Raw genomic sequence first — 25,924 nt, forward strand, 5'->3', positions numbered from 1 at the left:
CCCGCCCCCCCCCAAAAAAAAGGGCAAAACAAAACGTAAAAAACCCCCTTCCAAACAGTAAATTATACATTTAGGCCTAGCAAAACACAACAGACATTTAATGCCCCCCCCACCAATCACAGCTATAAATTAATTATCTGTCCCGTTGTTTCCTGGTACTAATATCCAAATTATATTTGACAGATTATATTGAACGCTGCTACTGGCACACAAAAAGCTTTTAAAATGTGTTCTCTTCTACTATACCTGCGTTGCTTAGCTCTGCTAGTTTTTCCACATTTTGCCCAAGACATTTTTATGGTATTGGCCAGACTTAAGCTGCTCTTAATATCCAGAGAAAAACATTAGAATTACTGAAGTCTGCAATAAATTTCTGAACTGCTTTTGTTACTGAAAAAGCACACTTTCTTCATTTGATTTATGACAATAAAAATCAAATGAAATCTCTAGGTATTCCTTAGATCAGACATATGCAATTTGTTATAAAAAGTCTACTTATCACACTTTTGCACTGCACTCTGTTGATGTAAGTGTAAAATCAACTCAACCATGTTATTACTTGTTGTATATAGCCCACAATCTCACAGTGATCACACTAGTAGGTGGCTGAATTTTAGTGCTGGAGAGTGACAAAACTGTTTATTAAAAACTGAATTTAATGTTCCCTTGGATATGAGCGATATAAAAACACAGCTACTCAACAGTTCATAACAGTCCCTGATAGAGGGTCGTATTTCTCTGCTCTGCTGCTTTCAGAATAGAGGAAGCTTTACTAATGAAGCATCAACCTATGTACTACTGCAAAAGAAACAATAAGCAAAGAGACATTACTCATTGGTACTCAAACGGTTATCTTTGAAAAATTTAAGATCATGTACACTCTCTTTTTTTAGGAGACTGAAGCAATGCATTTTAGTTAGATGATAGATGCCATGGGGAACCCATGGCAGTGACAGATTACAGAAGAACAGAAAGCTGACCAAGGATGACATCCTGAGTCTTCTGCAGCAATGTTTACATCCGTTCTTGGCCTACAGAAGTCTACCTCATCCACCTTTTTCTCTACTTGTCTATTTACTTATTCTAACACAATAGGTGGTTTTGTTTCTTTCCACTTGCCTACTCTGTCTTGGCTGACCACAGGTATTTATGCTGTTCTTTTTTTCTTTTTTCCACACACATAGATGTATTGCTTGATCTCTTAAGAGCGGAACGCTGACCTAATTCTTTTGAGTTTTAGTACAGCTTGACTTCCAGGTGCAGACTAGTAACCATGGTAGCTATATTTTAATGTCACCTCCTTTTCTTTTAGCAAGGCTTTAAACATCATCATCTTGAGCATCCTCATATGCAAGTTGGGACATCCTGTCTAGATGGGTGGGCTACTAGATAGGTGAAACACTGGATGGACGATCATGTTCAAAGAGAAGGGGTTATTGGTCTGTAACTCTGCTGGGCAACTCATTAGAAGTGAAGTTCCTCGGGGGTCTACCCTGGAACATACTCTGTTCCATATCTGTGTCAATAACCTGGAGAAGAACACAGAATGGACCCTCATCAAGTTTGCAGATGCCACAATGGGTGATGCAAGTGACTTGCTCAAGGGGAGGGCTTCCATTCAGAGGGACCTTGATATGCTACAGGCACGGGCTGGCAAAACTTTCTGAAATTTGATGAGGACAAATACATCCTACAACCTACATCTGGGACAGACTAAGCCCCACAGCAGTACGGGCTGGGGATGGACTGGCTGGGGAGCAGCCTGGATGAAAAGGACCTGGGGGTCCAGGTGGGCAGTAAGTCCACAGCACATGCTGGCAGCAACGAAGGCTAACAGAAGACTGGGATGTATCAGCAAGAGCCTGTAGATAGAGGGAAATTGTTCTTCCCCTTTACTCAGTACTTGTTAGACCCTGTGAGGAATACTCTGTCCATGATGGGCCCTCCACTACAAGAAAGATGTTGATAACCTGGAGCAAAGCCAGCGGAGGGCCTCCAAGGTGGTCAGGAGCTGAAGCACATGACCTGTGAGGAGAGGCTGAGCAAATTGGGCTTCTCTAGCTTGGAGAAGAGATGTCTTCAGGGCGACCGACCAGCACCCTTCTGATACCCATTGAGAAGATGGAGGCCACTTCTTTACCGAGGTGTGTGGTGGGAAGACAAGAGAGGACATGGTGGGAAGACGGGTTCCCAAAGTTGTTGTCATCACCAACCTGCTCTGAATTCAGTGTTAATCCTGCTGAGTGGGAGGCTGGACCAGGTGACCTCCTGAGATCGCTTCCAATCTAAATGTTTTTGTGGTAAGCAGTGAGCTAATCAGCAGTCCTCTGTTTAACCAGGTCAAAAATAAAGAAAACAACTTACCCACCAAAACTACAAGCCTGTATTTGTCATTAGGTTGTCGTTTATATTTTGCAACTTCTTCGTATGTTGGGATATCTGCTGTATCATACTGATCGCTCTTCTTGCACTCATACATAGATTTGTTTGTTTTTTTATCTTTTCTGCTAAGACGAAAGCTTCTTCTAAAACCAGCTGCAATAAGAACAGGATTTTTTCAAAGAAAGAAAATAAGTCTTCTCAAAATATTTGAAAACAGTTTCTTCCAAACATTCAAGGATTGGTGCACGGAATAAAAAATAATACTGTACTTTTAATAAGTCAGGTCATTAGAATGATATTTTCCCACCATTTAAAACCGTATCAGGTGCCTATTTAAACTGCAAAGTTAAGATTACCATTAAAATCAGAACAGTTGCAACAAAAAGCTGTAAAATATAATTACAATAAGTTGCTAATGTATTTAGATAATTTGTATATACATTAGTATATATATATAGTATATATATACAAGGAAAACATTCAGGCAATCTGGACTCTCATACCACACTTAATGCATTTCTGTTAAATCACCATGGCACACAGACATCAAATATGACATACGGCAGAAACACATCTGGTGGTTAATGAGAATTAACTCCTTGAACAATATTTTTGTGCTTAGCTCCATGCTGCTAGCATAAAAAAGTGCACAAAACCTTTCCTGAAGATGTTTAAAAGTAAAACCAAACAGTTAGTTAAATTCCAAAACACTATGAAACATCTTAGACAGCACCCATATTAGGATATGTTAGCATGAAATTAGAAGTTAATATTCGTATTAAACTTGCATTTACAATTGCATCAACAGTGTGACATCTACAGCGCCTATCCAGAAGACTGGAAATTTCATACAGCTTTTAAGTACTCTCAGAGCAGATAATCATAGGCATTTTCAAGCAGAACCACACAAAAACCCCTGTCTACACTATATGCTAAAAACTAATTTACTCCTCTGTTAATGATTACCTTACACTTTTCAAATAAATCCTTTATATTGCGTTACTTTACATTTCACTGGTATCTCTATGGCACCACTGTGTTATAGAAGGAACTACAGGAAGGACTGCAAAGGACGACTGCAAAGCCGATTCCATTATTTGGGGGTAATAAAGTAAAAAGCAAACTACACTTTAAATACTGGAAAAATCCCAAACCCTTTTTTTTTTTCTTTTCCCCCCAGAACACTTCATAGGACAGTAAACACGTGTAAACTTTTGGTGACCCCAGATTTTTCAGCAATATGTTTTCATAAACTTGTAAAAGCACTTATGTTTAGGTGTTTGAGAAGTAATCATATTACAATTTTCTTCTGGCAAATTCAAGACTCAGTTCAACAAATATTTATAACCAGATCTGAAGCAAAATCCTACAAGGCTTAGTTCCAGGTTTAGCATTTTGCACACACACAGTTCCACTTAGCATAAATCTTTGCAGAGCCTGGATCACAGAGGATGTTAACAGAGTTATTTTATTGATGTGAGCCCCTATACCTATGGGAATCTTCAACGCATGCGTACACACAAAAAGGGAAGAAAAATGTCTTTGAGAATACAGTGATGTTGACCCATTCATACTCAAAGTAGGAATAAGTAAAATGAAAATCAATGAAAAAGGAGAAAAGCCAGCACCCACAGGAAAGGACAACGTTTCTAAGAGCTACAGTATTGTTGAGACTGAGAAGGACATGGGCTGAGACAGAAAAGGGACCAAAATATGAGATACGAAAACATAATGAAATAAACTGAGTTATGTTATTATATTATCTAAAGAAGAACCCTAACACTGATGTGACTGCGGTCAGGAATGGCCCTGTTGGAGCTCTGAGAGCTGTGAGTGCACAGACCCAAGAGAGGGCCCAGCCCGGGAGATCTTGTCTGCCCTAGGGTGAAGTCCATCATGGCAGGAGGATGTTTTCTTGCTACATAACTACAATTAACTGTACAGTTATATAAAGAAATGTCAAAAGTAACATTAGCAACACAGATATGTGAAGTCAGCTACAAGTTTCCTGAAGGCTTCATCTAAAAGGCTACAGATTTTAAAAAAAATAAAATAAAAAAAATAAAAATTGGTTGCCCTAAAAGCAAGTTGGAAATTGTTCTCAATTTTTTTATGTATAACCATTTTATAGAAAGGAAAAAAGAAAGGAAAAAAAAGAGCAAGAACAATTCTTTACCATTAGCTATTAAATGATTTACAGAACAAAGAGCTTTGTCACAAAACCCAGAACCCACCTATCTGGAAAAGGTAAAAAGTAAGGATAGTGATCAAACAAAGCTAAACCAGTCATCTCCATTCCAGCTGGGCATCAACCGTACAAACACCAAGAGCTCCATGCCTCTGCGTGGCTGCCTCGGAGCACCATTACCAACAGCTTCTTAACCTCGGCTTACATGGCCAACTGCAGAATCTTAAGGAAAAATATCCTTTCTGCAAAATCTTCATATCAATTCCATGTCTGCTGATAGGTTTTAGCAACTTGTTCCTCTTCTCTCCATCCACTTTATTCAGATTTCATTACCAAACTACATTATTTAAGAATTTTCATTCCTTCTTCTCTCAAAAGAGGGGAAAAAAACAAGTGGGGTTTTTTTGTATCAAAAAGGAGAAAATCTTTCAGTGCTGTCTTCAGGCTGATTCGCCCCTTGTCACTTTTACAGGCTGCATCTGAAGCATCGCAAAGACTCAGGTTCCACTGCTAACATGGGTTTCCTTGATTACAACATTTGATATTTCTGTGACTGAGCCTCACTGGTAAAATGAATAGTAATGTTATCCTGTATATTAAGAAGGATCAGCTAGAAGTTCAGCTAGGACACAGACATGACAGAAAAGCTATTGTATTAATTAAAAAGAACAAACACACACATGAGCCAGAGATAACGAAGCAGATTTCTAGGATGGCTGATTTCTCCGCAGCATGCTGGTGAAGACGCTCTGTAAAACTACTGAATATTAAAACCCTGTGATACGCTGATTGCTTTGCCACTTTAAGACTACTGTCGATTTGAAAGTTGTTTTAACTGTTCCTCAAAGCACACCTGAAGGGCTCTGTAGAGAAACCCAAAAAAGCTTGCTTTAAGCAGCTTTCAAAACCAAGGAAAACGTACGATACTGAGAGAAAGGATGAGACTGTTTCAAATATATCCAACATTTTTATGATACTGCTACTGCATTCCTGGAAACGTGATTCTCCGTCTCTCACATCTGCCATTGTATATCCTCACATATGCGGCTTAACTTTCCTATGACCTTCAGAAGCTATTTGATAAAGAACAGTTAAGAAACATTTTCTATTGAACTCTGCATTTATAATTGCATTATATGTTGGGCAGCTATGACTGTGCAAAAAGATTAAGCTGAACTGCAACAACATCATAGTTGCAAGGAATAAAAACATTCATGAACAAGCAAAAAATATTCTGCCAATGTTTGCATATTTTACAGTTTAGAAAAGATTAAAAAAAACTTCATCTGTTTAAATTAACAATAGAGCATTATTAAAAATATAGTGAAAATGACTATGGAAAAGCAATACCAATACTAATATGCAATAGAAAAATAAAGTTGCTATAAAATGACTAAGCTTAAAAGTAAATTCCTATGAAGAACAAAGGGAAAAAGAATTGCTTGCCCAGAATATTTGATAATATAAACACCAATGAATATGAAAGGAGCTGCAGGCTATACTGTCTGTGGAATATGGGTATCAGCAGAGATTAACCTGAGTTGCCAAGTATGCAGACTATAAAATAAAAGGGGAAAATTCTGTCACTAAAGCAACATAAACTTCTGAACATTCAGAAGCTTGCACCAGCTCACTGGTTTCAGCTACATGACCAGAAGCCTCCTGAACATGCAAACCCATAAACTACTGCTGGAATGTAACAGTTTGGTGAAATAAGAACAGCCGCTGGGAAGAAAATATGAAGAACAAATGTTCTCAAACTACAAATGTCTCCAAAACTTATAACACTTCTCAACATGAAACAAAACTCATAAGCTGCTACTAATAAACTTAATTAAGGCCCAACAACAATCCAAGAGAACCTACTTACATCTCTTAAGAAAAAGAATGAAACAACCCCTAGAAGAAAAGTGTGGTTATTCTTTTAACCACTTGCAATATACATTTGGTCATCTCAGAACAACATCTTTACATTTACGTGGAGAAATCCACTTGGACCTCACACAGGAATCCAAACTGAAAGCAGGCGATGCATGAACCTGTCTCCCCTAAAATATTTTAAAAGGATGCCAATGTAAAAAGCTGTGCTCATTTAGATTCAGTAATACAATTCTAAAGAAGTGAACAAAAGATCGCGATTATCTTGTGTGAATTTAAATCCAAATATATTCATGAAAGTAGAAAGTTAATTTCTCAAATTCAGAGAAACTACACTAACAGGAAATATTATCATTTAAATTCACCTATGCTTCATAAATTCACCAGCAAGGCTCCAGAATGCTATAAAGCACTCAGACATGCTTTTGTTCATTTTCTTTCACTAAAACAAGTGCTTAAGTATGGGTTTAAATTATGTACATTCCTCACTGAATTTAGTCTAATCTTACAGCATTTAGAGTGAACTGTTTAATTACTATTTAATTGCAAATGCATTTACAAGTACTTTTTCTATTCATGTTACTGACAAAACTAAGTTTGGTACTGTGGTTATTATCTAGGTTTGTATGAATACAGTATTTTTACTAGATATTCCTGGATCTTTTTCCCCCCAAATACTGAGATTTTTTTTATCCTGGCTCGCATACTGAGTATTTCTATTGTTACACAGGAACTGCACAAACACAGAGCAGACTTCTTACTCTGCTTGCTTCTGGAGTCATTCCCAGCTTGCACATTTAGACAGGGTTAATAAAAATTTAGATTATGTCTGGATTTTTAAGACAAAATTGAGAATAGTAAACAGATGATATTCATCTATATTTACTGTATGTTCATAAAGGTTCAAGTAATGTAACTAGAATTTAAGCTTGGCAAATGCAAACTCCTGACTTTCTCCCCACCAATTCCTCAGGAAATTACTGCAGAAACATACAACACTATGCTGTGACTTGAATATTAGAATTTGGTAAAAAATCATGAAATTTATCTGAGTCACTTTAGAGGGGAGGGTTCAAATTAATAGTGGCATAAGCTTGGACGTAAAAGATCTGACCCCAGATGGTACAGACATTCTGCTTTCTGAAAGCTGCCTCTTCTGTTGCTCTTAATGACCACCTCATATGTGTCTGAAGTACGTATCCTTTCAGAGGGGTCAGACGTTCACAGAATATCCTGGTTCACAGACTGAAATGCCAACAAACACAGAGCCCTAAACCCATAACGAGCCATAAAATTGACTGAAAGTTAGAGAATTGATATTAGAATTGTTGTTCACTCAGTGTGATTACCTACTATCAAAAGCAGCATGAAACACAACGTCATTTTGGCTTTAGGAAGTAGCCAGAGTATCCATACTTTGTAAACTGCTTCTAGAATTTAGACACACAAACAATTTACCATACTTCAGCTTACCTTGTACTACCTGCTCATATGTGTGGATACAACCTGCTGTAAATGCAAGGCAATACAGGTCAACTCTGTCAATGGTTAAGCTAATTCAGCGTCGCTTGCTCCTGTAACAGGTTGCAACATATAGGCAGGGGTTGTTTAGTGTGGAGAAAAGGAGGGTGAGGGGAGACCTTATCGCCCTCTACAACTGCCTGACAGGAGGCTGTAGCGAGGTGGGGGGCAGCCTCTTCTCCCGGGTAACAAGCGATAGACAATATACATTTGGTCATCTCAGAACAACATCTTTACATTTACGTGGAGAAATCCACTTGGACCTCACACAGGAATCCAAACTGAAAGCAGGCGATGCATGAACCTGTCTCCCCTAAAATATTTTAAAAGGATGCCAATGTAAAAAGCTGTGCTCATTTAGATTCAGTAATACAATTCTAAAGAAGTGAACAAAAGATCGCGATTATCTTGTGTGAATTTAAATCCAAATATATTCATGAAAGTAGAAAGTTAATTTCTCAAATTCAGAGAAACTACACTAACAGGAAATATTATCATTTAAATTCACCTATGCTTCATAAATTCACCAGCAAGGCTCCAGAATGCTATAAAGCACTCAGACATGCTTTTGTTCATTTTCTTTCACTAAAACAAGTGCTTAAGTATGGGTTTAAATTATGTACATTCCTCACTGAATTTAGTCTAATCTTACAGCATTTAGAGTGAACTGTTTAATTACTATTTAATTGCAAATGCATTTACAAGTACTTTTTCTATTCATGTTACTGACAAAACTAAGTTTGGTACTGTGGTTATTATCTAGGTTTGTATGAATACAGTATTTTTACTAGATATTCCTGGATCTTTTTCCCCCCAAATACTGAGATTTTTTTTATCCTGGCTCGCATACTGAGTATTTCTATTGTTACACAGGAACTGCACAAACACAGAGCAGACTTCTTACTCTGCTTGCTTCTGGAGTGATTCCCAGCTTGCACATTTAGACAGGGTTAATAAAAATTTAGATTATGTCTGGATTTTTAAGACAAAATTGAGAATAGTAAACAGATGATATTCATCTATATTTACTGTATGTTCATAAAGGTTCAAGTAATGTAACTAGAATTTAAGCTTGGCAAATGCAAACTCCTGACTTTCTCCCCACCAATTCCTCAGGAAATTACTGCAGAAACATACAACACTATGCTGTGACTTGAATATTAGAATTTGGTAAAAAATCATGAAATTTATCTGAGTCACTTTAGAGGGGAGGGTTCAAATTAATAGTGGCATAAGCTTGGACGTAAAAGATCTGACCCCAGATGGTACAGACATTCTGCTTTCTGAAAGCTGCCTCTTCTGTTGCTCTTAATGACCACCTCATATGTGTCTGAAGTACGTATCCTTTCAGAGGGGTCAGACGTTCACAGAATATCCTGGTTCACAGACTGAAATGCCAACAAACACAGAGCCCTAAACCCATAACGAGCCATAAAATTGACTGAAAGTTAGAGAATTGATATTAGAATTGTTGTTCACTCAGTGTGATTATCTACTATCAAAAGCAGCATGAAACACAACGTCATTTTGGCTTTAGGAAGTAGCCAGAGTATCCATACTTTGTAAACTGCTTCTAGAATTTAGACACACAAACAATTTACCATACTTCAGCTTACCTTGTACTACCTGCTCATATGTGTGGATACAACCTGCTGTAAATGCAAGGCAATACAGGTCAACTCTGTCAATGGTTAAGCTAATTCAGCGTCGCTTGCTCCTGTAACAGGTTGCAACATATAGGCAGGGGTTGTTTAGTCTAGAGAAAAGGAGGTTGAGGGGAGACCTTATCTCCCTCTACAACTGCCTGACAGGAGGGGGTGGTGAGGTGGGTATTGGTCTCTCCTCCCTGGTAGCGGGCGATAGGATGAGGGGAAATGGCCTCAAGTTGCACCAGGGCAGGTTTAGATTGGATATTAGGAAAAATTTTTTTTCACAGAAAGGGTTGTTAAGCATTGGAAGGGGCTGCCCAGGGAAGTGGTTGAGTCCCCATCCCTGAAGGTAATTAAAAGATCGGTAGATGTGGCGCTTAGGGACATGGTTTAGTGGTGGGATGGCAGTGTTAGGTTAATGGTTGGACTTGATGATCTTAAAGGTCTTTTCCAACCTAAACGATTCTATGATTTAATTGGGTGTCACTAGAATACCCTGAACTTGTTGGTGTGACCCAAACCCTTCAGTGACAATGTTGTAGGTTTTGTTTTCAGTGCAGTATGTTTAATCAAGACTTTGTGGTATAATAATGAAGAGACTTGCCTAGAAACTCTTAGTTACTTAGTAATTAAGCAGTGCCATAAACGTCTATCATCTTTCAAGACGACACACATTCAGAAAAATTGAGATGCTCAGGATTCACTCCAAAAAACAGTACTGAAAGACACAGGTGGACACTCAGAATAAGCTGTTTTCAAAAATCAGACATACTTGTTTTCCCACTCTCCATAAAAGCAAGAGGCAGGAAAAAAAAAGTATCTTTGAGGGCCTTCGCTACCCTTGGGATTGAAGGAATATATACTCAGACCAGGGGAAAATAAAGAGCCTCTTCTTAAGCAGGAAGGTGGACTACAGCAGATACACATGGCATTGGCTCCTATGTACCTAACAGAGGGTTTATAAAGCGTCTATGCCTAGGACTCCTTTACCTTATAGACTATCTGAGTTTCATATCCTGCACAGCACACAGGTAAAAGCTTTCCGTCCTCCCTGCAGCTGGTCAGCAAGTTTTGTTCAAATTATTACATGTTAGGCAGTGACATTTGTCCAACCCAGAAAGTTATTCCACAGCAGTTTGTTCCTTAAGAAAACACAACTGAAAAATAATTTAGGAGAAAAGCAACCCTAAATGTGTCAGGGGATCCTGATTTTGTGAAACAAGGAGACACTGGAGTGCAAGAGACAGTTTGAATTACAGACCTCTGTGTCCTGTACCATGTGCAAAAGAATGGTAACATCAGCTTTCAGAATCCTTCCTGCTTCATCTTAAGAGGACAAATTGTAATGAACGATTCTTAGTGAAGAGCTCTGAAGAACCTCTATTTCTAAACCAAATAGGTAGCTACTCACAACCAGTGAATACACTCGCGTCCTTACCCCAAAACTGGTCCTAACTTTAGACAAGTCTTTTTTTTCTCCCTGTTGTTCTGTCTTCTGGCTCTCCTCTCCGACACTTCACTTCCAACAGCACAGACCCAGCAAGAGAAGGCTGAAGGTACCATCCCTGGACCGATGGCCACACTTCACCATGTGGAAGCTCTCAAGAGATAAACCATTGCCTGTACTGTACAGTAGTTCTCCAGTAATTTTGGTAAAGTTTGGCCTAAGTAAACTACATTCCATCTTGATTTTTTTGTTCTTTTCATCTGGGACAACAGTAGCCTCTTCCACAAGACATCTCCTTCCTAGACGATTGAGCCGGTTTGGTAACTGCAGACCAAAATGCTTCACTGAAAGGGCAACAGCATCAAGAAAAGGTGGATTCTATTTTGCCACCTTCATTCTTAAATAAAGTTTCAGCCCACTAGCATCTGATTGCAAACCCATGACAGTCTGATCTTGAGAATTTATGCAATCTGTATTGGCAGACAAAGAAAAGATGAGGGGGGGAAGGTCTTTTCTGTTTCAGAGAGAAGGTTTGATAAGGGAAATACAGTTCATCTGGAATCACACCCAAAGTATCACTTTCCAAGAACACTTCAATCTCTCAATACAATTCAACATTAATTTAGTTGATTAATTAACAAAGGTAAGATTATTTTCAGCATGATCAGATGACCATCAGTTCCACAAATACGTGATGAAATTGCACCACACTAAGGTTTTGGAAAGAGGTCGAAGTTCTTTATACAGTTTGTGTGTTCCTGATGTAGTTTAAATACCACATTTAAAAGCAGTATCGTGCAATATGAAAATCATCTCTAACTTACAGTACTGGTCTAGTGTGTTTCAGTGAGCCCGGTGGCTTGGATGTACTAAAGCACTTTGACAAGTTTTTCCCCATTCCTCTTGTAGTAGGAGGATGAAAGCCTTGGGAAAAGGGCTGGTTGCCACAAAATCCACCCCAGCCAGCCTTCAGCTGGCAGGAATTCTGGACGGTTTCAACTAAAATATTTTTACATGGCTTTTAAAATGGCACAAATTAAAAAGTTGAAACATATCATGGAACATTCACCTTTTTCAAATGTTACTTTTGTTTGAAATTTGGAATCTTGAAGCTGAAGCCAAAGGACTCCTTCCCCTCCTCTTCCCCCCCCTCCCGCGATGTTACACTGAGCTGAGACTAGCTTTAAAGCTAAATTTAAGCTATTGAGTTATTATGACTTATTTTATTTTGTAGTGTGGAAAAAGAACCGGTGCCTGCAAATTTGCTTTGTAGTCCCACTGAATCCTCCCCAAATTGTTAGATAGACAGGTACAAAGAAAGAAAGTGTAAGCAAAACTTAGACAAAACCTTGAAAACGTGTCTTTAAAGACTTACTCAAACCTTTCACCATACAGTAACCTTTTTGTTTCATTAAACACATTGCTTACTTTATGTACTTTAAAAGTCAATATTTTTCCCAAATTTATAAGTATTTTTTATTTCGACTTAAAAATCAAACCAGTATTTTAGTAGCTTATATTTAACCAGATAAAGGCATACGCTACATAAACCCTTTATGTCAAATCCAATGAGCCATTTTTAAAACCTTAATATTCATGCTTTTCTCATGCAGAGTAAGGACATTTATATGCAGATTACCCCCAAAAGCAAAGTGGACACAGTAGTTCCAGGTAAAAGAAGCTGAAAGAAAGGAAGAAATTGTCTTTTGTAACCAACTGCTCACCTAGATAGGATCCACTGTTGTTACCAGCACATTCAGCATCTTCTGGACGAAGGGTAAAAGCATACAGAATAAGAGCCGAGAAATAAAGCAGAATAGTTAGAAGCCCAGCAAAAAATACTGAAGAAATTACTTAAAAAATTACAACTGTACAAAGCATAGCATTAAAATGCCTCCAATAGGCCACTGTCTTAAAAACATAAAACAACATTTATTGTTTTATATTTTAGCTGGAGATATTCTGGAATTTTGCAGCATGCACACTGATCTTTCTAATTTTCAAGCAAAAATTGTGATGACAGCAAACGTTCTAAAAAGAATTCTAACACTGTATTATTCACACTTTATCAGTTAATAGAAAATATGATGCCACTTAAAAGAAAGCAAAATGTATTTGATGTAAATCAAGCTTTTTTTTGTAAATTACACATTATCAGACTTTAGCTATAAGTTTTGGCTCACTGGATTAGACAGAAAGGTTTTTGATCAAAAACACATCCTCTCATTTGATATAAAATAGCTATAATGTATATTTTTACATGCCAGAGGCCCTTTGATCAAAAATATGAGCTACAATTTCTAATGCTTTTATAAACAAAGGCCTCTTAAGTAAAAAAAAAAAAAAATACAAGAGATCAGCTGCTATTACTTTAACATATGCTGCAAGCATAACAGTAACTGGCTACACTCAGAGGGAAAACAGTAAAGATGATACTACATGGATGAACTTTCTACCATCTCAGAGAAATACTTTGTCAGTATTAATTAGAAATGCAAGACCTCTCATGGTCATGTAATTAAGTCGGAACAATTTCCTTCCAACCCAGCCCACCCAAGTTCTGCTAATATTATTTTATGATACTACTCTTCTATACATATCTTCCAAAAGTCAGAGAGAGAGAGAGAGAGAGAGAGAAAGCAGTTTAAAATAGTCCAAATTACTGATCTTCACATGAAGCACCTAGAAATATTCTGGTATTTTTACCTACTTAAAAAAAAATGATTCAATGTATTCGGTGGCAATATAAAAGCATTATACGTATAACATCTTTTAAAAACATTGGACTATATTCAATTTAATTCTAAACACATGTTCTTTAAGTAAAATTATTGGGCTATGCAGGGAAACTTTTGTACATGTACCTTCAATTTCCTCTGAGAAGCACAAAGGAAAAATAGGAAAGGAAATCATTAAATGGAGTGAAAACATAACTTAAGAAAGAAAAGTTAAATTGAAGAAGAAAAATGCACCTACCACACTCAACTGCTTCCTCATCTTAGAACAGCCAAAAAAACAAAGTATTATTGTTTAATACTTCATAAATAGGAAAAAATTTAGCTATGTAAGCTACTCTAAAATCCTCTTGATAGTACCTATTATGTTGAGGCATATACCAATATACTGGCACTGAGTTTAGCTTACATGTTTAACTACACTCAGTTAGAAAAGGACCTAAAAAGACATTGAAATATTATGTGCACTTTAAATTTCCTATATGAGATTCTTCCACTATTCATTTGGTAGCAGTGACCTTACCCAGTTGTCATGGAAGATCCTTTGATATTAAATACAAAGTTTAATTCCACTTAACCAGTAAGAATTACTACCATGAATATGATCTCAGTATTTTTCTGCACTTACAGTAACAGCTGCTACTGCCCTTGGAGCTGGGTTTTGGAGAGGTTTGGGGTTTTTTCATTTCTTTAACTCCTCTAGTTGTAGCTGAAAAAATGCTGAAAGAATTTATATCCTCTGTCATTTTTCTCTGACACTATCCTAATAAATCTACTTAAGACTTTCTGCTTACCTATAGTAAGTGAATAAATTTTTCCTCCTTGATAGTGGCAAACATACATTTTTACAATCTTTGGGCTTGTACAGGAAAGCAACATATACATAATGAATTTTTGTTCACAAAGATATTATATACTAAGGTCTAGATTGATACAGAGATTTTACAATATACATCAAATTCAAATTTCCTTTGGAAGCTGGATAAATATGCCTAAAATATAAATATTTCAAAGTGTTTGCATGAAGCATGACTTTCCTCAGAATGTGAAGAAATTATTCAAGAGACATTGTAAAATCTGTCACGTGTAACTGAGGTACCAATCAAAGGCGAGGTCAAAACGCTCCTGCCTATCTGATTACATAGAAGTGCTTTTCCCTTTTCACGTCATGAAATTCTGCCAGGGAAGAACATTGTTTTGCAGAATCATTTCTTCATACCTTTTTTCTCGAGGACTTACGCTTTAAAATAATAATTTGGAAGACTTCTCTGAATCCTATTTAAAGTTTATGTCTACTCTCGAGGTTTTAGTAGGCTGGAAAGTCCTCTAAGGTGAGCACTGTTTGGTTGAACACATATGGTGCCTTAAAAGAGTGCCGACAGTTTTGTGAGTTGAGAGTGAAAGCATTGGATCCTTTTTCCTCTCCTGACCTTAAAAGCTCCCAATTCTTGAAGTGACAAACACCCTAAAAGCTGGACCTAGGATGGCAGGCTGGCTTCCAGGTACCATTTCTTTCTCCTTCTCTGTGCTGAGAGACCTCTGACACTTCCCGATATGTACGGCATGTTTTTCTGTATTTCCATCTCCATGGCTTTCAATAAGCTACAAATGCATCTACTGAAAGAAAAGGCACTAACGCTCAAAACCAGTTCATCAATACATTTAAAAAGTCTCCTGAATTCAATAAAGTTATTTGACTTAACTAGTAACTGTGCATTTTAAAGTATTCTGTTTGGTATTTTGTCATTAGAAACAGACAAGTCCTTGTCTATGAACATGAAAGACTGGACCAGGAGAAGAGTAGGTCTGCCTGTACACACAGGTATACCCTCACTCAACCCTGACCACCGCAGCCCTTTGGAGGAGACCTGCAGGTATGGGAGATGACGGAGCTACAGCAGCAGGGCTGAGAACAGATGAAGGGAACGCAGGCTTCTGGGCCACCCCTGCTAGGAAAGGGAACCGTTGTCTTACCCATCCATGCTATAAATTAGAGGTGTTAGGATTCCCAAGTGCGCCAGTTGATGCCAGAGAGCACAAACCAAAATGTCTACAAGTTGAGGTTTAATGCCGAGATAAAGTGAAGGAGTTTTGAACTTTTTGTGTCTTGTTAAAAATCTTCCTTCTCAATACTGCTCTTGGCTTTCTTGGGCTACTCCTAAGGTTGAACATAACAGTCTATAAAAAAAGCTGTGGGAAATCCATGGGTCTTCGTAGCTTCGTGCAGCTATGGAACAGTCACCAACATGTAGGTCCCAATTTGAACTTTACCAGGAATTTTACCAAGGTTACTGCCTGCCCCTAGTAAAGCCAGAGGTTATTTGCCAGGAAACTTTGTATTGTGATTCACCGCTAAGTAATACAGCTCTGTGTGCCTGAAGCACTTGTACGCATGCAGCAGATATGTGCAGATACATGCCTGAAGTTTCCAAGTTTAGAGACGTGGAAAATTGGGGTAGAACTTCTCAGGCCAATACAGTTTTACTAAAATAAAAGCAGGGTGAGAAAGGAAATAGAAGTGATTATCTGAAAGGAACAAATAAGAGACTGGAAGAGGACAGAGAGTAAAGAAGAGGAAATCTGATGGGAAGCAAGAAAGCAATGACAAAATAAAAAAAAGGCAACATGGAGCAAATAAAACACTGAGAAAACAAGAAATAAGATCAAATAAATGCAGTGTGATAAAGAAGGGAGAGGAAGTTACAAAGAAAGTAGTCATGGAACAGGCTCATGAAACAACAACAAAGCAGTACAAAGACAGAAATGGAAAAAAGAAACAGGAAACACAAGCGCAATGGAAGCTTAGGATATAGGTGGTTTTATTTATTTTAGAAAGATTTCAGTGTAGCCAATATGCTAAACTATAACAATGCAAAACAGTATCACATACACTGTATTTTTGTATGTATTTTAACTTCAATATATTTAGATTTGATTTTGGGGGCCTCACCTAAATGATATAACTTATGAAGCTCAAAACCAGTGCCACTCCAAGAACTTCCTCAACTCTTTGCAACAGTCCAGCACCAGATTAAAATTTCTAACTTTTGCTGACTTATTTTCAACAGTATCTCCATCAAAGAATCTTATCTAAGTGTTTCCCAGTCTAAAATTAGATCCAACAGCTCTGTTCTAGTTTCTTACCACAAGCAAGTTACATTATCCCTTACATTCTATTTCACTCCAGTAAGCAAGAAATTGTGATGTACAGTGACCTGCATTGCAGTGAATATATTAAGCACTCCTGATTTTTTAGTGATCAACAGCCCCACATAGCAATTGACATTTATACTAGTTTGCAGGGTTTTTTTATCCTATAGGGTTTTGCAGATTGAACGATACATATATGTTCATGCTATAGGAAATTTAAGATGATCTAATCTAATCCTCTCTTAACATCATCAGATAACAGTATTCTACCAAGACAATTTGGAAAATGAAGAAGATAGTCTTGCGATGAAGGACAGGGCAAGCGTTTATGAGATCCGTTTCCACTTCTGTCTCATGTGACCTTGACACAAATCTCATCCAGCTTCAGGTTTCCTGAATTTCTCTGTGGTAGCAGGAAGTTAATATTTGTAAGGACAGGAGACTTCTGAACAAAGATGCTAATGTGCTAATTTAACTCTATAGGTCTGGTTTATTTTTTGTTTCTACTCATAACTACCTGCAGGTGGGCAATCAAGTTTCAAATACAAACACAGAAAAATACTGAGAAGAAAGGCAGAGTTAAGATTGTGCAGCAATTACAACACGCAAGAGAGTCCTACTACACATTTATCCTAAACGTTTGGTCTTCAAATACAAGTGGTACAAAGCATTCATTCTTTTAGCCTGTTTGAATTCTTTTGTTGGCAGAACACAATCTTCAATTCACAAGGCACTCATCTATGGATAAACTGGGTTACATCTTGTTTGAATGAACACCATTTGGCTGCAGTTTAATATTTCCTCTTGCTCACAGAATGCCAATCACATACAGTAAATCAAAATTGAAAGTAAAATGGGTTTTAAGCCCTAGAAAAACTATATGATGATGGCTTTGCCACAGTAAGTATTCACATTTAGCATTAAATATACAGAACTAATGCATTTTCAAGGAAAAGACATCTCTGAACAGCTCTGTCATATATGCTACATATATATATTTATATATATAACAATACACGCAGGGTATGGATATACACATACACATATGCACACACTACACAAGTTAACAGAAGTTACAGGCTACACCAGTATAAAATATAAAGTTACCAGTAATTTTCATACCAGAGACAACACATATATAGCATAAGAATAAACACAGTAACCGCTGTGAAAGCAAAATTATGCTGAAGGACTATAATGTCTCGGCTGATTATTGTAGTTTATAATAACTGCAGAACAGTAAGTTATTTGGTTGTTATTCAAAGAAATATACTTTTTTTTCCTCCATAAAAAAAATAGGTGATCAGTGTTTTATCTACAAATTAAAGCAAGCTACAAATTCAAGGATGACCATGTTTGTTGGCAGTGACTATTACCGTCAGGGCATGAGTAGTCTTTGTATTCAAGCTGACAGACTGGGAACTATTAAACAAATGAATTCTTCCCCGTACTGAGTCTCACGTCACTCCTCATTAGCCAGGATGCAGTGACAGGAGAACTCACAGAGCCAACTCTAACTACAAAGTTGTGCCCAAGCTAAAATGACCTCCTGAAGCTGTTAAGGATTATCGAGGAATACCAGGTTAGCAGGTTTCTCTGGAGCTGGCATCAGCCACGGCTCACAAGCTCACACACCAGAGCTAATAATGCATGCAGCCAGGCACGCGTACTATACCTCCCTCCGCATCCCAGGGAGCTCCCTTGCACCCCGCGTCAGGCACACTGCACCTTCACCATCCCAGCACGCAGAGGGTTAGTCCTACTCACACGATCTCACAATCTCTGTTCCTTTACTTTCATTCCATTTTCCTGTTTTCTATGCTGCTTTTCCTTACCCTTTTTTTCCCCCCAGTATAATTTTCCCATTATATTGATGTTGTAATACTGCTTTTTGCTGAAAAGTCATTGCTGTCAGGTATTGAGAAAAAGGCTGAAAATATTTGAGTGTTTTGGTATCCCTCCATCATTTCTGCACTAACTCAGAGCCTGGGAAGTAACACTATCAATCTTGTCAGCAGGTCAGCACATCTAATCGCCACTTATCTCATGCTTTTAAAACTTATCAAATACTAATGTTGAACTTACTGAGGTTTTCTACCAATAATAAAACCCCAAAACATGTCAGAGTTTATATTGGTAATTTTTGTGTTCACCATTTCAAAATCTTTAACAAACCAAATATATTAGTGTTTGGTTTAAATGGAATTGAGAAACAACTGAATCATAGTGCAAATACTGACAATAGTAATGCTCTTGCATAATACTGTTAATTGCCCTAATTTAATAATTTCAAAGCCCATCTTCTGTGGGGTTTTGCCTAACAGGCTTCATGGGCAGCTTTTGTCCATCTGTTCTTCCATTGCCCTTGTTGCAGTACATGTTCCTTTTCTTCATCCTCAATAAGAAATTTCACTTCCCTGCTTTTCCCTTTATTTCTTCATTCCTACTTTTTGTGGGTCTTCCTCTCAATGTAAAATCATCTCTTGTCAGCTTAGGGTCCATCTATATTATTATCGGTTTCCTGCCACCTTACACGCCCAGATACCATCAGACTCTATACCCTCTCTGTTTTCAAATGAAGAAGTGTGATTTCGCTTACCTTTCAATATGGAATGTACATTGTTTTGTCCCCTCCTCCAGTGTACGTATGTTAAAGGTTTTTCACTTTGACTGGTGCAATGTGAGAAAGATTCTCTTATCTCTTTCCAGAAAATAGCTAAATTCTGGGAGAGGCGTACATCTGTATCTTCCACAAAACTAAAGCATTTACTTATATTCACTTCTCACATAGACACAATGCAACAAGTTGACTTGGCTATTAAAGTGGAACTAAGAACTGGCATTTTCATTATTAACTGATCCTTTTAATATTTTAGAATTAGGTTGGGTTTCTGTTGTTTTCCATGCAAATAATTCTTTCTGAAAAAGTGCCTTGGAAAACACCCTCTACTTCCTTTCCTTGCCATGTGTATACATACAAGCATGGTCAGTATCACCAAAAAAGCCCACTTTTTTTGCTTTCGAATTTGTGATACACAAATATGTATACAGATTAACAACTTTACACAACATGCACTGCTAAGCTGAAAAGTACAAAAAATTAAAAAATTAAAAATTGGAAATAGAAAGAAGGCTTCCCAAAAGTAATTCTATCTCGCAGGTTTTGAAACATACTTAATTATCAAAGCAAATCCTGATGGACGTTAATGTTGCTGTGAATACAGTTACTGGCTATGTTTCACAGAGCTCTTTTTCTAGATAAATACAATGGTCCTTCCCAGTTCCAGAATTGGCTTGAGAAGGGAGGAAAAAAAAGAAGTTGTAGGATACTTTTTGTATGTTACATAATTTTGACTTTTAGATTAATTTTCAGGTAGAAGGACAACACTACCCTGGAAGCCCACCTAAGAAACCAGAGCTGACTCACATTTTCTTGGTATCCAAGAAAATAGAGTATTTCTCTTGATTCTCCCTATTAAAACCAAAGGTATGTACCTAGGTTTCTTCCTCATTACAAAACATGATATCTGTGGAATGAGTTGACTGAACAGAGCAGGCCGACATCCAGTGCTACTTACCACATCTCAAGAAAGCTTCCTAGCGCAACACCCAGTCCTGTCAGGAAAGGGACTTTTATTAGCAGCTCTGTTGAAGTCAACAGCTTTTCATCTTTGGGAAGCTATAAGAATATCAGCTGGCGAATTGCCCTTTCCCTCCAAACTGCTAAGGAAATTCAGGCCACATGATTGGACAGGATCAACTGCAATAGCAAGCAACCTCTCGATATACAGCTAGGTCAGGAAGATCTACAGAACATCAGTTTCTCCACACAATTACCCTTCCAAACACTGGAGAACCCTATATTAAGCTGAAGGCCTTTAACACAGGATTAAAAAAGAATCAAATGAAATCAAGCATTACCAATTTCCCACGTCCTTACATGGGAACTTGTTAAATAAAACTTCAGAGGACAATGATCAGTGGGCCATATTTCACAATACAGAAAAGGGCTAAAAAAAAAAAAAAAAAAATCAGACCCAGTAGTCCTTTCCAATTTTCTGTTCTCTATGTCACCTTCCATACATGTTTCCAGTACAGAGGACAAAGATCAATGGGCCATATTTCAAAAAAAAAAAAAGGGCAAAAAAAAAAAAAAAAAAATCAGACCCAGTAGTCCTTTCCAATTTTCTGTTCTCTATGTCACCTTCCATACATGTTTCCAGTACCAGCAGTATGCTGTTCTTTCAGCTGAGCAATGCATGATTTTCCAGCATCTCCCAATTCGGGCAAGATGATTGCTCTGCAGAAATACAGATGTGGCCTCCACATCTCACAGCTTCACTGTTGTGCTTGGTAACATGAAAAAGCTGCCTAACTTTAGAAAGATCTCAAGGGCCTGGAGTTTCCCAGCTTGGAATCTTCTTGAAAAGCCAAGCAAGTGGAAGGTTTTCCTGTGAGCAACTTGAGCAACATCCTAGTCACAACATTTATTCCCTCCCAGCACTAAAAATATGTTTAGTCTTTGGAGGAAGGGATGGACCTCTACTCAGATCACCACTTCCCCTCTTCCCCTGGAAATCTGGCAGATGTAGCAGCAGATTGTCCTAAGAAATGAGGAAGAGAGAAAATGACAAACCTACATTACTCTGTAGTCTTTCCTCCTTCAAGAGGCACTACTGCCTTCTAGATGGTATTTAGCTGGACCTTGCTTTGTTTAAAGAAAATCTAAATGGGAACAATAATAGGCATACTGCTTGACTCTAAGGCTCTGTCATGTTTTAAAGGAAAGGGAAGGAAGAGAGGAACTCTTCTCCCTTGTTTAAGCTAGTTAAGGCAAAGTCACTGGAGACATCAGAGACAACAACAGCAGCCATCGCACTGTGGGTCGTCTATGGGTTGTAATTTTGGCAATTCCCAATCAAGTTCAGGTTGCCTGTTTGGAAGGGTGAGATGCATCTGGTAAAACCTTTCACTCAAAGGTCACTAAAAAGATGCAGTCCATTACAAAAGGAATCACGCAGTTTTGCTGCAGCAGCTGATTGACCTCTTCAAAAGCACCAGTGCCACATTAATTGAAGGCTCTTGTTGAGGGTATTATCCAGATTCAAGAATGGCGGACAGAGAGAAATAGCTATACCCTGGGACCAGAGACTTTTCCAAAACTGGGGCAGAGCAACTTGACCTAGAACCTTGAAAAACAACAAATTTACTGCAAGCTGGAGGAGCTCCTCTTTGTTTCCAAGATCTATATAAATTAGAAAAACTATAGTGCAATCATATCATCTGTTACTGTAAATACAATGCTAATCAAGGGCTTTGGAATTAACAATAGCATTAGGGCACACAATCAAATACTGAAATGGAATGAAAGATAGAAAATACAGATTATTAGGAAACTAATAGTAATTGTCAAACTTCGGAACACAAAAGCCATAGCTAGGAGTTAGGAAAATTGCAACAGAAACCTCGGTGAGAAGTTTTAAAGTCAAAAGCATTTAGTTTTGCCATAGTATCTGTACTTTTTGTTTTAATGTTAGAGAATGAAAGGTGGTTGAAAATTTTAGACCACTTTCTGAGTATTTCTAGTTGAACTCACAAACATGTTTGTATTTAAGATTTAAATCCTACTGAAGCGTGATAGTTTCTTACATTGTACTCACTTTGTTATGAGTCTGTACAACTGAAAGAAATAACAGGTCAAGTAAAATATGCAATAATACTTAAAACAGATGTTGATGTAAATTCCAGTGGAAAGAAAATATTTGTTTCGATATATGTGCTTTCTTAGAGCTTATTTTTCTTATATTGTGCAACTACTGTATTTAAAAGCAGAGACTATTAAGAACTAATGTATTTAAAAAACAGTAAGAAGTGGTTCTGTGAAAGCCTGTCAAAGAACTGAATGTCCTGACTTTTAAAAATTTGTGCTACTTCATAGGACGCAAAAAAATCACCAACTATACGGGGGAGAGAAGGGGAGACTATCCGACCTTTTATCTCACTCTCAATATAAATTTCACTGTATTGATGCAGTCCAAATTACATAAACTGCTGAGCCAATTCTGTACTGTTTCAACAGGAAAAGAACACTCTTCAACCTTTGAAATACTATATATCAAAACATTAATTGGGCTCGGTGCTTCAAAAACGAAGTCAGAGGGTTAAGAAAAACCTGTTAGCTACTTTTAAAGCTTTTAATTTCAGCTCTTATATTTATTTTCCTACTGATACAATGTCATCAAGAAACTATGGCGCCCAGGAGAAATGCATCCTGTAGTCACAGGGCTGAAACAAACTGCTATTTTATAAGGTTAGAGATCAGGAGCATGATTTATATTCCAGGTTAACAAACTTACATGATTTTCTGTTGGAAATTTTCAGTGGCTGAATCTGCACTTCTGGTCTTCTTAGTGCAAATCTCCTATAAAATGGGAGGTGGTAGGGGAAAGACACAAACTCCTCAGTTTTCACTGCAAGTCTGGGATTAATAAACACTTAACACCATGAGACTATTGCAAAATATCCAGAAGATTTTATAAGACATTAACTTAAAACAATGCAATCTATTCACAATCTAAAAATTTAAATCCTTAGCCTCGAATTTTTTTAAGCTCTCCAAAACCTGCCGCAGTTCTTATTCCTGCATAGTACATCAATGTGAATACAGATACTGATGTGCTATTTTCCATATGTTTTTTCTTTCAATCTGGATCAGTGTTATCCTATCAGTTTTTGTCATTATTAGTTCTAGCCAGACAAATAAGGAAATCCAAAGTATTTCAGCAACAGGTTTCCAAGTTCAGCTGTCTTGCTGCAAATGCAGGTTTATCATACTCATGTAATCTATGAGCATTACATATTACAACTATGCTAACAACAATTCGGCAAATAAATGTCTTCTCTTACTACAAAAAATAATGAAACTATGCTTCTCAGTAGCTCACCTCTCCTGAAAATGCTTTGAAGGGATCAAGCCTGCTCTGGGATTGGCATCACCTTCGTGTTTGGCCTGCCACCAGGTTGCATCATCCTGGCTCATGATCTGAAGGATATCTCCTCTTCTGAAAGCAAGTCCAGCTTCTTTACAAGGGATTGCTTTATCCTCATTAGGATCATAGTCAAATAGGGCTCTGATAAACATCTGAAATAAACGTGTTTTATCTTTAGAATCAAAATATTAAATGCAATCTAAAGGTATCTCCCTTTTTTGCTTTTACTGTTCAAAACCATTGAACTAAGTAATGTAAGACAATGAACATTTAGTGCTGTAAAACATCCTTATGGATGTCTAGCATTAGAAGTTCATAGGGGAATGTTAAATTCATTGCTTCTGCAACTGCAATCCCAATGTAGTAAAGGCGCTGTGCAAGGTGAATAGTGTGCCCATATGGGGAGCAGAAGACAAGAGACTTTTGAACCAAGGTGCTATCAAGTGTCTTCTACCTAGTGTCCTAGCATACAATGGGAGAAAAGAAGTACTTGGAAGCAAGCCAGGTCCTCGCAGAAGACTGAATATTACCTATGTCAGCTTCAGGGCTGCAGAGTTAGGGCTTCAGAATCACGTTACACCCACTTGTAAATCCAGCACGTGAGTACTGAAATGTACAGCACGCTACACATTGTCACATTAGAAAAACTGAGTCCGGAGGCATAAATCACATTCTTGGTTCTGATATCCAAGCAAACAATATAAATCCCTCAGCATAACAGTTACTGCAATAGCTTCTGAAAGAGTCTTACCTACCTTGCCCTCCTTCACTGGCATTTCTTCCTTCACACTAGGTATAATTTTAAATGTAATTGCTCCTTGAGACTGAGCCTGGTGAACATTTGAAAAGAAAATGCACTGAGAATTAAGTTGTACGTTTCAAAGAAATCTTAAAAGAAATTGAAATTCATTTAAAAATACTCAAATATGATGAATCTACCCTCTCCCAAGCATGATCCATGGACTTTTGACAGCTTCACCATACCAAAATTTGCATTGCAAAGACTAAAATATCCACTTGAAACGCTGGGTTTTATTTACTTCACTGGTGGGCAGAGATGGACTGCTAAACACTGGGACCTGCATGTTTCAGAGGTCCCACTTCTGCACTGAAAGCAGGAGCAAATGCTACGGCTAAAATGGATGCATATTAGAGCAACTGCTGGACTCCTGGCACAGTTTGGACATCCCTGGAAAAATCCAACTAACATTTCATTTTTCAAAAAAAAAATGATAGAAAAATTCAAACAGGCTTGTGCCATATTTATCATATAAAACTATTGGGGGGGATTTATTCTTTTGGCAACTTTGAGAAACTAGAAAAGAAAAACATTTTTGAATAGACTGTGTACTAAATGGAAAAAAAGCCCTCCACTATAAATCTTAAAACAAGTTAGCCATCATCAACCACCTCATCCATTCATCTTTCCCTGTATCCCACTTAAAGTGTGTCTGGCTGCATTTTGCTTATTAACCACAATATATTCCCACTGCCTCAGTGACATTTTGCCATTGAAGGAAGTGCTAATCAGCTGGAGCCTCTGCTACTATTGCATGCAGCCGACAACTTTCATAAAACTAGCAGAGTGCAACAGACAGCCAACGATTTAAGCAAAATGGAAACAGGCCTGTCCGCTACCAAGCGAGACATACTTCTGCCGGCATGTCTGCGATCCAAGAGCTCACTGTTTGACAAGCAGCAGCCAAGTTCTTATTTCACCAGCCGTAGGACTGGAATCAATAATTCTGTTACTTTTGAAACAAGCTTTAACTAGCTTTTGATGTTTATATTGTACCTCGAGGAGGTAAATGGGGAAATTGTTCACACCTTTTCTAGTGCTATTGTGTTTCTAGAGATTTTTAAATATTAATTTCTGCAGGAAAATATGTTTCTGTAGGGAACACAAAACCATAAAGCAAGTCTGAATATCAGTGGGCTAGCATTTGAAATGAGGCATCTCGGTTATTGAACCAAAACTGTGAAAC

At 37.6% G+C, this 25,924-nt stretch overlaps 1 protein-coding gene across 2 annotated transcripts in view; it reads right to left on the reverse strand.

Annotated features, from left to right (window-relative positions):
- MPP7 (membrane palmitoylated protein 7) overlaps positions 1-25,924 on the reverse strand; it is a 149,699-nt gene that overhangs the window by 11,996 nt on the left and 111,779 nt on the right. The window contains exons 9-12 of one of the 2 annotated variants that reach the window (XM_009647003.2): positions 24,695-24,769; positions 23,895-24,091; positions 23,307-23,371; positions 2,365-2,535 (exon numbers count right to left, since the gene is read on the reverse strand). In XM_009647003.2, the coding sequence (XP_009645298.1) occupies positions 2,365-2,535; positions 23,307-23,371; positions 23,895-24,091; positions 24,695-24,769 (508 nt within the window). The remainder of the gene's footprint in view (positions 1-2,364; positions 2,536-23,306; positions 23,372-23,894; positions 24,092-24,694; positions 24,770-25,924) is intronic. The other variant, XM_035902423.1, reaches the window with a different exon arrangement.

Source organism: Egretta garzetta, unplaced genomic scaffold (assembly GCF_000687185.1).
Source record: "Egretta garzetta isolate BGI_Z169 unplaced genomic scaffold, ASM68718v1 scaffold369, whole genome shotgun sequence".
Classification (NCBI taxonomy): domain Eukaryota; kingdom Metazoa; phylum Chordata; class Aves; order Pelecaniformes; family Ardeidae; genus Egretta; species Egretta garzetta.